Below are 13,298 nucleotides of genomic sequence, written 5' to 3'. Positions count from 1 at the left end.
GTTCATCCAACAACTCATTCAGGGAGGTACAGTTAAGGCCGTATCGTAGAACTGTGCCGCCAGTAACACTTTGCCTCTTTGAAATTCATTTCCAATTTGGTTACTATAAAATCAAACAGCAACAATTATTGTTATCAGAATTCGGCAGTTTCGGTTTGGTGGTTTTTGGTTGTTCCTTTTTTTTTTCCCTGTAATTTACGGAGCTTCTGAGCTGCTTCCTTCCAACGCCTCGAGCACAGAGCAGGAATGGCAGCACTTCAGCACCGCCTGCCGCGCTGAGCCACCAGCACAGAGACACTGCAGCTTTGATAATAGCATTTGGCAGAATTTAAAGAAAGAAAGTTGTGCTACATGTTTAAGGGGTTATGGGCAACAGAAAGACAACAGAAGGGGAGATAAATGTCACATGAAGTCTTCAAACTCTTGTACGTATTCTCCATCGTATCCTCCATAATCAGCCAGGTCATCTTTCATAGTAGCCTTTAAACCACCTCCAGGCACGACACCTTTTTTCTTCTTTTTGGCTTTACTCTGCTTAAATAGGAAGGAGGGTGTATTTACTTACACATCCACAGCAATTTGTCTTCCTTCTGACTTCAGTAGAGCCTCAGAGGAACGAATACCTGCATCACTGCTCCCCAGTGCATGCTGCACTGCCAGTCATTTCTACCTGAGCACCCAAAGCAATCTCCTCCCAGTACAGCTGCTGCACTGCCCAGCATCCCACAGCTCCCTGCATCGCAGACATTCCCAGCTCCTCCTTCATCCTATGTCACTGAGCCTCTAGGCAAGTAGCACAGCTGTGGCTAGAGCTCCTTCTTGTAAAACCAACAATCAAATTAAGGAACTTATGTGGTTTTTATCACTGTTGTGGCTGAATACAGATAGAAAGATAGATAGACAGAGCAAGGAAAAGTCCTAGATAAACTTAAATGAACACAGCTGGATAAACCTCTGCCTTGCTGAGCTGGTGCCCTGTGGTGTCAGGGTGCTGGCTTAGGCCTCTCCATTGCCAGGACAGCACCAGGTGAGCACACAGCTCAGCTCCATGTCTATCAGCCAAGGCTTTGGCCTCTGATCTGAATTTGATGAACTCCTGATTATCTCACACAGGCATTTCGTTTTAGATCAGTATCCAAAATGTAACGTCCCCTACTGTCACACACAGCACAATCAGCAGTTCAGCTCAGTGCTGGACCTGTTGTGCCGTGCAGGCAATGAGCACCTTCAGCAGGTGCTGCTTCTGCTGCAGCCAGCTGTGGGAGCAAGTCTTACCTTCTCCTGTTTCTGTTTTTCACTGCATAGTACCGTCAAGGAATTTGTGATCTTTTTCAAGTCATCAATTTCCACTACAGAAGAGAAAAAAGAGATTCCTCATCAGTACTGTGCTCACATACCCCATCACCACAATTCTCTCATGACTGCAGAGGTAAGCATTAGCACTAAGGAAACGCTGGCACTTGCTCAATTTAAAACAGCAGAGCAGACTGGGTAATTATTCCAGTCCTTGTGATCAGCATGTGCTGTTCACAGTGCTTTGTAACACTGCTGGAACGGTGCAGAAGGGAAGGTGCAAACTAAGAGCCGGTGTACAGTCTTAACAGGGAGATGCTTGAACAACTGGAGCAAAATAAGAATGCAGCACAGTAAAATATCAGCTCTTTTAGACACCCGAAAAAGAGCAGTGCAGTATTAAGCTGCCCAAGAGGCTGCAGGTCATTCACTTCAGCCCCGGGATCGTACAGCACTGCTGCAGGCAGCCCTGTGTGCACAGCCTTATGCAGCATCCAGCCACCACGTGGCTGAAAGGCAGCGCGAGCGAAGCACAGCAAAAGGGCTCAAACAACCGATCCACCAACTGCTTCCACCAACCAGAGCAGGGCAAAAACAGGGCTGTGAGGTACTTGATCTCTGTATGGTCACATGCTGAATTCCAGAACAATTAATCTGTAGTCTCGGAATTACAAGACCTCACTTTTGTAACAGTTCTCCCAGCAGAGCTGCTGCCGTTACTGGCTCAGAGAAACATTTATGTTCCAGAAACTGCTTCAAGAGAGAGGGGTGAGATTGAGAGCATGAAAACCTGCAGTTCTGGTGACTGTTCTGAGGTGACCACAGGAAGAGCAACAGTCGCACAAGCACCTGCTGCACAAGCACACTGGTTGGGACAGAGCCTCACACTCAGTGACACTCTGCTCAGCACCATTAATCTTGGTTTTGGTTTTGAGTCCACAGCTCACCCTCAAGGTCACCCTGCTACAATCCTGGCAGTGGATTCTAGGAAGCCCTTCACTTTACTTACATGAAATACAAACGTCTCGAACTAATGCTTCCAAAAAGCTGGCGTAATGTAAGGACTTTTCATACTGTGTGATTTTCTCTTTTAGTAGTTTGCCAAATTCCGTAAAGTCATCTTTTGAAGAGGGATTCATGGCATCTATTCCACAAGTGTTATTTACACCTGCGAGGGAAGGCACACGTGTTAGAAGAACACACTGGCTGTGGTCTCTGAAAGATGACACCAAAGAAAAGAAACGCATTCAGTTCTCCCCTTCTCATCAAGCACTGCCAAAGCAAAGCTTCCTCCCATCTTCTGCAAACAAAGCAATGGCCGAGTTAGCAACCTGCAGGGCACAGGGCAGTGCTGGCTACACAGAGCCCCCCTTCCTTTAACAGGGAATTCGAAACCCGAGCTCCTCAGTGCAAAATTCTGCTGGTTCTTTACAACTGTGTTAAGCGGAGCCCCTCCCCCTTCAGGCACCATCCTCTTCCTGAAGGCACACAGCAGCTTTCACTGAGCAAAGCAGCAGGCTTCACACTGCCACACTTTGGCATCTTCGCCCTTGTGTCACAGCATAAGAGCAGGAGAGAACGAGCCGCCCTGCATCCACTTCTGTCTACCCAAGGGAGCAAAGCCACCCCACAAGGAAGCAGCCACCACAGACTGCCTGACACAAAGCACACACACACTGCACTGTGCCATGGGGCCCAAAGCCAGCCAGGCTGAAGCCGTAAGGCTCTGCAGAACGGCAGAAGGCAGCACTTCTTTCACACACTCATCTGTTCACCAGAAACACCAATACATGGGGAAATTCAGCCGGCCATCTTCCTCCTATTCCCTCTGACCAAAATGTTAAGGAGTCACCCCTTATACTGCACAGACACTTCTGCAATTACTCCTTAGTACCAGAGCAGTTTCCAGTAGCACGGATTTAAAGCCACGCTGACTCTCAGCAGCACAACCTGCGTGTGCTCTCACAGCCACATCCCCACCAGTTGCCTGCAGGATGTCTGCACACCCCTGAAAGCTTCACCATGGCACAGCAGCTTACCGAACGTTTCTTTTGCTAACTCAAGGTCTGACTCCTCTTGCAATTTCTTTAGTCGTAGTTTGTCTGCTAACTGTTCTTCTGGTGTAAGTTCTTTATGTTCCTCTGGAGCCTCTAACTGCATTTAAAACAAAACAAAAAAGAGCACCCACATAAATACAGGGAGCATTGAGGGGAGGTGTCACAAGAAACCATGTTTTTTCCAGCACCATTTGAGTAGCTCACTTCTGTCTGAAGTCCTCCAAGCATGTAGAAACCCAACAACCATCCCAATTAATCGTAACAACGCCAACTGCTTAATTTCTCTGCAATTTGATCGAATTACAGAAATAACACATCCATTCTTGTGGCATGCACGGAATCCTAGAATGGTTTGGGCAGGAAGGGACCTCAAGGATCACGAAGCTCCCACCCCCACTGCAGTCAGGCCCACCAACCTCCACACTTCATACCAGCCCAGGCTGCCCAGGGCCCCATCCAACCCCTCAAACACCTCCAGGGACCATTTAAGATACAGGCTTACAGAAAGGACGCCATTTGCATTTCTGCACTGCCCTGGGAGCACAGGCTGCCGTTCAAAGCTCACTACCCAGGGATAATTACCCCCCAGGAAGGCCTAACCCAGGTGTCCCCCCTCTCCCCACAGTCCTTAACACTGGCAGCTCCACGTGTGAAGCGCAGGGCTGCCGTTTGCTTCAGCCCATCAGCCAGGATCTCCACAGCTGCCGCTCAGCCCCCCGAAGCAACCCACAACCAACCCACAAAGAAACAGGAATTACCCTTTTTTTAAGCTCCTCTTGCTTTTTCTTTTGCTGTTTTTCTTTTTCTTTTATCTTTTCTGCTATTTTCTTTTTTTCTGAAACTTTGGGCTCTGTAAGACATTAAACAATACGGCACTTGAGGTCTCCTGGTGTTTTTTTGAATAACCAGGAAAACACAAAGAGAAAGAGGCAGAGCTCAGATGGCAGCACCTGAGCAGGGGGGTTAAAAGACTTGCTCTGTCAAAACCAAAACTAATCCTGTTTGGAACGTGTTTTAGACTCTGCAGACACAGACAAAAGCAATGTCTGTAGCAATGCTGCACACAGCGATGTGAACTCCTGAGTCTCACCTTGTTTCACCTCCGTCTCCTTTACTTCCTCCTCTTCCTCCTCGTCATCCCAGTTATCCTACAAAGTAAGTTTTCATTAAGATAAATGTTCATAAAACACTTTCACATATTATTTCTACTTGTTAGGCAAACACAAAGGACAGCAGCTTACATACAGCCTTTTAGATGCTCTCAAATCCATTAAAATTATGTAGCTGAGTTAGGAAGTGGGGAGTATTTCACAGTTGGAGCTGTGAAATAAGGACACTGATCTGGGAGCTGAGCTGAGGACCAGTTATCACTGAGAAAAAGGCAGCTTTAATCAAAGAATGGGAAAGTTCCTGTCGGTACAGCTGGGAAAGCAGCCAACCCAATGCCAGCCCCAGGACCACAACCTGCCCTCAGCCAGCAGCTGTCACTTCCCTGCAAGGCAAGGGGCCATCGGAAGTCCCTTCCCACACACGAGCTGCTGCTCTCCAACAGCGACCACATTTCTGAGCCTTTCCAACCATCCCAGCTGTGGCCCTTCTCAGCACCTCCCACGCTCAGGCCCTTCTCCGAGCACCCACCCCTTGTGCCCCATGACCCAATGCATGCTTGCACCTCAACACGCAGCATGGAGCAGATGAACGTGGAGGAAGCACGCCTTCCAACAGAACTGACCCGTTTATGTCACTTGCGGGTTTGCCAGCAGCAGCTCTGCAGTCCCTTCCCGACAGTTAGCTGGGTATGATTTATGGGAACACATGTTCTTCCCCTGGTACCCTTCCAGATTCTACTGATGCCCTCTGTATGGAGATCAGCGCTCTAAAATCGACCTGAAGGCGCACGCCTGGCAACACACAACCTATGCACCACAAGGTAAAGCCAAGAAATCACTCACACAGGAATCTAATTTCAGTTACCTGTATCAATGGAACCCGCAAGCTTAAGAGACTAGCTTTGGCAAGGCCTGCTATACACAGAAGTCACACAGATCGTGGGCACATTATGGGTGAGCTCTGTAACCGTAAGCCCTGAATTCTGAGTTGCACCTCAGAGCAGAACGTGAGCAACATCCCAGCCATTCACCCAGAGGAGGAACGCGGCGTCACAGCGCAGTGCGTCCCCACACCTCCCTGGGCTAATTGGCACCCGTGGGAGAGCAGGCTTCCCTTCCACATTCCAAGAGGCTGACTTGAATTTGCAGCAGCACTCATCTAGCTCCTATCTAATTAAGTCTGTTACACCCATTTCTTAAGCAGCCATTTTCACCACCTCTGTGCTCTCTGCCATGGCCCCAGCCTGCACAGAGAGAGGTTTCAATCAAGCACCGTGTGGCACAAAGCCCACAAGGAAGGAGGGCAGCACGACCGGTGGGGCTGAAGGAAGCGCTCCACGCCTGCAGCGCTCTCCTGGGCACGGCCTGCCCTGCAGCAGCAGCTCCTGCTCCCTGGCACCTGTTAGCAGTGCAGCAGGGGCATGCAGGAGATGCTTCTGTGGCTGTAACTGGAGTGGGAGCAGCCCCAGCCCAAGCACTCGGAGGAAAGGAGACCCAAGGCAGTACCACAGCTCTGCGGCACTGCGCCCAGTAACACAGCAGGACACGAGGAGCTGAAAACCTGCAAGTATCCCACAGCTCTCCTGCACACGTACTTCACTAAAACAAGGCTGGAATTGCCTTCCGCTGCACTGAGTAACTGCTGACCAGAGCGGCTCTCCCTGTTCCACAGCCACCCTGAGCACAGGGCAACACAGCGCCCTGCCCAGACCAGAGGGCAGGAGCAGAGAATGGCAGCACTCAGTCCCAGCTGAGCTCCTCCACAAGCACTTTGCCAGGCCACAGCCTCCCACTTTGGCTTTGCTGAACCAAGAACTGCCCAGGGATAAGTAGAGGAAACCCCTTGGCACCAGGCCTGCCTCCTGGGAAAGCTGTGCTGGGGTAACAGCCCAGAGCAGCTGCGTTATCAATGAAGATGATAATTTTAAACCCGGAAAGTCAGTGTTTCCAGAACTTAGGAGTTACTGTAAGATCATTACCAAAACAAGTGCAAAATAAACTACAGGATCTGAATATGTACAAAAGGTAGGAAAAATGTGAACACGAGAAACACTCTGTGCTCAGATTTTAGGCCACTTTTTCTCATATCCATGCTTCAAGGCTGACCCTGGCAAACAAGGTATCCAGAGCTTAAGTAACAATCTCCCAGACTCAGTTCTGAGACATTCAGCATTTAAACAAAAAGAACAAATCGAAATGAAACACTTCCATTTGCTGGACAGATCCTCCTCTCCAGATACAGCTCCAGTACTGAAAGTGTAACCTCTGAGAAAGAGGGAAGAAGCCAATTCCTGGCACACGTGGAAAGCTTTGTTCTTTTATTCCAGCAGCCACAGAGAGCAGAGGTGTCTCTATGAGTGACACTTCACAGACCAGTTCTCCTGGACAAGCTGCGTCATACCAAAAAGGTTTCTCACTTCCAAAGGAAGGGCAGAATAGCAAACTTCACAAATACTCTCTGTATAACACGTGTACATACATGTATAGACACACACAAATATGAAGGCTGCATACAGTGTTACATACATGCATACGTGCATAACCATTCTGCTTACAGATGACTGCAGCCCCTGTATACAGATACCTCTGCTCACCTTGCCTGCTGTACTGCCACAGCAGTGATAACCACAGGGTGTGGGTGTTACTGCGTTTCAGAAGCAGAATAGACAGCTCCTAACTTACAGAAATGTTTATCTATATAAAGAGAACGCTTGTTCATACTACTTACAGAAAAAGTACCACCCTAAGCTCCAAGGGCAATCGCATTGGTGCTTCCCAAGATTCTCCTAACACAGGCACAGCCTAACCAAGCAGAGCAGCGAGCCCTCACCCAGCACACATTCATGGGATCAGAGAATGGCCTGGGTTGCAAAGGCCCACAGTGCTCATCTGGTTCCAACCCCTGCTACGTGCAGGGTTGCCAACCAGCAGACCAGGCTGCCCAGAGCCACATCCAGCCTGGCCCTCAATGCCTGCAGGGATGGGGCATCCACAGCCTCCTTGGGCAGCCTGTTCCTGTGCCTCACCACCCTCTGGATGAAAAACTTCCTCCCAGTATCCAACCTAAACCTCCCCTGTCTCAGTTTGCTTTGCAGGGCTTCACACCCGCGCCCACAAAGTGGTGACCAGGTCACTCCGAGCACAGCACAGCACAGCACAGCACAGCGGAGTCCCGGTGCGATGCCCACGTGCTGCAGCGCCGCTTCCGAAGGCTCGCAGATGGCGGAGCGGCGGAAGGGCCGCACAGAGCTGTGACAGAGCATCGCCCGGCCTGGCCGCCCAGCCGCCGCTCCGGCCCGGCGCCGGCTCCTCCCCACGCCTGTCCCATCTCTGCCCGCTTCTGGCCCGACGCCGCTCTCCGAGGCCTATCGCTACCGGCTCGCGCCGAGGCCCGATTTCAGCCCGGCTCGGCTCCGAAGCTTTGAGGCGAACCCGTCGGGGCCGCCCCGGAGCCGGCCGGGCGGGATCGAAGCGACGGCGGCCCAACCCGAGCCGAGGAGCCCCGTCCCCGCGCACCTTCACGTCGTCCTCCTCGTCCTCGCCGGCCCAGCGGTCGCCGGCCACTCCCGCCGGCACCAAGCGCTTCGCCACCGGCTCCGCCGCCTCGAAGGTGTCGGCGTCTGCGGGGGGAAAGCAGAGCGGGTGAGGAGCGCGCGGCCCGAAGGCCGAGGCCCGCGCGGCCCGAAGGCCGCCACCTACCCCAGGAATCCGCCTCCGCCGCCATCTTCCCGCGGGAGCGCGGCCGCCGGCGCGGGCACTGCGCTGTGAGGCGGGCACTGCGCTGTGAGGCGGCCGCAGACGGCGGGCCCGGCGCGCGCCGCGCGGAGCACCGTGGGAGCGCGCCCCGCCCCTTCGGGCCGCGCGCGGCCTCTTCCCGCCATCTTGGGAGGGCTGAGGGAACGGGCACGCCGCCATCTTGGGAGGGCAGAGCGGCCGCTCCGCCTCCGCGCTCCCCTCCGGCGGGGCGGGGCGGGTCTCCGTGCCGTCGTGCGAGTGGTGCGGGGAGCCGTAGAACGGCTCGTGGCGGATCGCTCGCCCGCTCCGCGTGTGGCGGAAACATAAGAGTCGCCATCGCGGCAGCACGAGCCCGTAGAACGCGGCCCCGGGGTGCGCCTGCCCCGGTCTGAGGCGGCGGCCCGTGAGGTGAAGCCTGTCAGAAACCTGGGCTCTGCGGTTTGGTCCTTGAGTAGATGTGAAAAGAACGGGAGTAATCTTGGGAAAACCGCGGAAGAAAAGCTGCCGAGGTGTCTGCGAATCACCGATGTGTGGTGCGGGTCGTTCCTGCGCCGCTGCATCTCCTGCCGTCGGAGCACCTCGCCCCAGCGGCGTCGGTCGCCTTCCGGCCCGGGACGCTGTGGGTGCGCGCCCAGCTGTGTCGGAGCGCACTGCAGCCTTCCCGCCAGCGCAGCGCTGCTGTCCCAGCACGGAACGACTTCCCACACAGCGACACATCCGAGATGAGGACTGAGAGACCCAGAAGTTGAAACCAGTGCCGAGCATTAGCACGAAGCTGGAGCCTCGTGGTGCCGTCAGCCCGAGCCACAGCCTGGCCCGAAGCCACCGCTCCTCTCCAGCCTCCTCCCCACAGACACCGCGGATTCCAAACGAAGGCCCGCCGCGACCCCGGGCTGCTCTGTGCGGGGGGAGCGTAGCAGCTCCGCGCCCGCTGTTAACAGCTCCGATCGATTCCGGCCCACACGCCGCACGTTTTATTCTCCAGCAGCCTCAGCTTTTCAAAAGCGCAACCAACACTTATTTTCCTGCAGTTTTAAGGCTGAAAACTGACACGAGAAACGTCTTGCTTGACAGAGAACTGAATTTTCAGCGCAGGACTGATAGTAGCTAAAAATAAAACAGTAGCTAGAGTATAAATATTTAATATAAATCTTTATGATTCTATATACTAGAAATGATAGCAGAAAAAAACACAAATTTGTAGAACATTGGTTCTCTTCCAATTGTATTTTACAAGATTCAGCCTATCAGTACAATGACATTTTTGCAAGTATAAAAAAAATAAAGCAAAACAATATTACATTACACAGTCAAGACAACCAAAATAGTGATGTGCTTAACAGAACCTATACAAGTCAATCCTTACCAAGCCTTCCTTGCTTGCTTCCAAACAAAGAAGTTGCTGTTTTTTTTTTTTAATTTATATATATCTTTTTTGTTTGTTTTTTACAAAATTATGACTACTAGCTAAGAAAACAATGCATCTACACTACTTCTCATCAGCCATTTATCAACTTGTTAACCATTTTATTTAAGCATCAGAAATCCAAGATGCAAATCTGCAATGACACAGTTTTGGCCTAATCAGATCTTTGAGAACAGTCCTTTAATGTCTCTGAAGTACACAGCATTGTTCTGCAGCTGAACGACTTCAACGTGGCCATTACATTCCCACAAAAACCATCTTCCCGTGAGCCTTCCTGCAGCAGCCCTAACCGACCTCGGGCAGCACAGCACGGCGACCCCAACGAGCAGCTCCTGCTCGGGCCCAACGCAGCCCTGGGGACAGAAGCGCCATCCCCAGGCAGAAAAGGGAGAAGCGGCCGTCAGCACCGCGCTGCTGCCGAGGCGCCACCTGACTGTCATCTTTTCATTTTATCGCATCGGGCTTTGATAACGAGATTAAAGACGCTCAGTGGGGTTGGCTGAACCACCTGCCTGCTCTGCTGGACAAATCCACAGAAGTCGTTTCCCCATAAAAAGAACCAATACTTAACTTGAAATTCTACTTACAGCGGAAGACGTCATTTTAATGAAACAGCAATTAGTTTCTCGTTGCACTTGAAACAAACCCAACAGCTGTGCTGATATCACACCAGTAGGTGCTTGGTCTTTTCTTTCAATTATGTTGCAAATGTTTACTTTTTGGCCTTGACTTCCTGAAATCCATTCCATTTACCTACACATACCAGATTAATTTCTGCCATGTAAATATTAATTTTACACTGGAATTCTAGCTTTGTAAAGGTGTGCTCTCCAAGTCCTTCAAACGGAAGGGAGCACGGGATGGAGAGGAGACAAAGAAGGCACAGATAACTTTCCTAATTCCCCAAATTTAGGTGTGCTCAGTGCTAATCCAGTCCCCCAGTCAGATGAAAGGAGCGACAGTGAGGACACACAGAGTTCAGCAGCCACAATTCACTGATGTAGGCACCCCACCACGGACGGAGCTTTCCTCGGTTTCAGTCACATCTGTTAAGTTACAAATGCCATCATCTACCTTAATGTCTGCACCAACAGGCTGCGGCTGATTTACACAGAAAATAAAGGTAATGGTTTGCAATGCAATGCTATAAGGAAGTCAGAACCAGAAGGAAAAAAAAAAAAAGTCAAGAAACATGGGTATTTACTTGGATAGTAACACTCCTGTGTGTCTGGACAGCTTTCCTGACCAACCACCCAAGCTCTACCATTACAGGCTGCTGCAGACCACGGGCCCACATCACCACGCTGCTACTGGGAGGCAGGCTGATGAGATCTGCACTCACTCCCAGCCCCTCTCCTCGCTGGGCTCCATGCTTTGCCAGTTGTGCCAATCCACCTCGCGCCTAAAAAGGTCTCTGGAAGAGTCTGGGAGGGGAGAAGGTGTGCAATGAGAAGGATGCCTGCTTCCAACAGTGAGTGAGAGCCAACAGTTCTGCACTTACACATCTGGTTGCTTTTAGTAACACATTTTAGTGGTCTGCTTAAAGAAGTGCCTCCTCACAGCACGCATTCAGCTGATACAACTCTTCCTATGGAAGATGTTTGATCAGGTCTTGAAACATTCAGGTTTTCAGATACATCTGAATAATAATGAAAAAAAATCTTTTTCCATAGAGATGCAAGGTGAAATGAACCAAAGGTAGAAAAGCAGCCAATAATGGAAGTACGAAATATTGTTGTTTTGCTGTCCAAAGGAAAAACACTCAAACCTAGAACAGAATACATACAAAGACATTCAATTAGCAAACATTGCCAGAATCAAGTCGAAGACCACAAATGAAACCGCAGACAAAAATGAAACCATTAAGAACTTTGGAAATACGATGGTGTGTTTCCTAAACATACATAAAATGAGAATAAATGACACAGCTACACGATGAACTGCTCAAGCAGCACAGTTCTACATTCAACCTCAAGTAACAGCCGCAGCTGAGACAGCGCCAATTTTGGTCTGCACAATTTGATCCAGACTGAAGTCAAACAGCGAGGCCTCAGCCTCGAGGCTGATGGAAATCAAAGCTGAAGGAACAGAACTTTGCTTCGTGCAAAGACTTGTTTTTATGCCAGAAGTCTTTGACATTGTTAGGAACTCGCGTTTTGAGGAAGGCAGACTCATTCTGCAAATAAAGTTCAGAATGATAAATATCAGACTTGCAGCACATTAAAGTATTAATATTTAATCTGTTTACTAAGCAGCCTCTGTAACTTTTGTTGTGCATCTATGTAGAACTAAATCCTCCAATTTACATTTCCATTTCCCTCACTGATCTGATAATCACAACACAGATACAGCTGTAAAGTGCAATGTATGCTTTGGTTTCCTTAACTAAAGAAAGCACTTTTAGAATGTTTTAGAGACGGGACGCGCGTGTCAGCACGGCATCGGACAGACGGTCGTCCCTGCTTACAGTCAGAGAACAGCTATGAGCTACTGAGCAAAGACGGGTTCCTTCTGGTAGCCTGGCGATGTGTAAAGCAGTCCTACGGTGTAAATGACTCCAAGAAATCTGGAAGAATTCCACGTTCAACAGGGATTCGCCGTTAAAACCAATTAAAAATCTCAGATTTAGATTTACATCTTAACGAGCAGCTAAAAAATAGTTGGCAGACCATGTAGCAATTCAAATACAAGCCGACCATTTTCAAACTCCATAAATATTTCCAGAACCATCTCATCAACATAAAAACAGGAGGAGCGGGGATGGTTACAGGCTCACACGGCTGCGCAAAAGCATATATAAAGGTAATGTTATGTACATTTTATTTCAATAAAGACATAAGACAAACAGTGTAAAGATGCCCAGATGCCCTAAAGATAAATACATTTAAAAGATTCTCATTAAAATGAATCTGTAGTATTTCTTTCCTGCAAGCAAAATACTTTTCTTTAAATACAAAAAAAAAAAAAAAAAAAAAAAAATCAGTATTCTGAATTGCAAATGTTTCCACTTTTTTGCAGAAAACCTGCCATGATGATTTTTTTTAATGAATAAGGATTTTCCACAAAACAGGCTTGCTCTACATGCTAATCTCTTTAAACAGTTCAGTGACACAATGTGCTAGCTACATACACAACAGATAATATAGTAAGAAAACACTCAACCTGATGAAAAGTTAAAATCTTCATTAATACACTGGAAAAAGTTGACATAACTCATGCCTTTTAAAATCAAAAATACAAAAATTAAATGTTTTCCTAAAAAGATTTTCCTTACTTTAAGGACTCATTTGAAAATGAAGCTGCATGTAATTTGTACAATAAAATTGTACAAGTAAACAGGTAATATACATAAAAAATTAATTGACATACTTCTCAATTATCAGTTGTCCACCTTTAATTTCCAATACTGTACTTTCTTAACAAGCATACAAAATATCAAACTTCTCTTTAGAAAAAGTGCCGTTCTGTGACATCTTTTACACAAAAACAGTCTGAGCCTGTGGCATGTCAATGCAGTCGAGAGGCAAACACCCTAACTTTTACAAATTATACCTTCCATAAAAAGCTCCTCAACAGGAGATTACACGCCATTATAAAAATATCGACCTCTTGCAGTAGCTGCATTAGAGAACCACGGCTGAAAGACTATTTCCACATAGCATAGCGACCACCACGACG

At 49.0% G+C, this 13,298-nt stretch overlaps 1 protein-coding gene across 2 annotated transcripts; it reads right to left on the bottom strand.

Annotated features, from left to right (window-relative positions):
* Positions 1-402: 402 nt before the first annotated feature.
* EIF3J (eukaryotic translation initiation factor 3 subunit J) lies at positions 403-8,187 on the bottom strand (the record flags this gene model as incomplete). Of its 2 annotated transcripts, none has more annotated exons than XM_079541034.1 (8): positions 8,159-8,187; positions 7,976-8,079; positions 4,441-4,498; positions 4,109-4,200; positions 3,333-3,447; positions 2,303-2,461; positions 1,276-1,349; positions 403-534 (listed from the first exon to the last, which is right to left on the bottom strand). In XM_079541034.1, exons 1-8 carry the CDS (start codon positions 8,181-8,183, stop codon positions 403-405), a joined length of 759 nt encoding a protein of 252 aa, XP_079397160.1. In that variant the 5' UTR covers positions 8,184-8,187. The 2 variants fall into 2 exon arrangements, with proteins under 2 accessions (XP_079397160.1, XP_079397161.1); XM_079541035.1 differs by having other exon boundaries at positions 403-531.
* Positions 8,188-13,298: the final 5,111 nt, after the last annotated feature.

Source organism: Tetrao urogallus (assembly GCF_951394365.1).
Source record: "Tetrao urogallus genome assembly, chromosome: 11".
In the NCBI taxonomy this organism is placed as follows: Eukaryota; Metazoa; Chordata; class Aves; order Galliformes; family Phasianidae; genus Tetrao; species Tetrao urogallus.
Note: the sequence above shows the minus strand (reverse complement) of the source record. Positions and strands in the feature narration are given on the sequence as shown.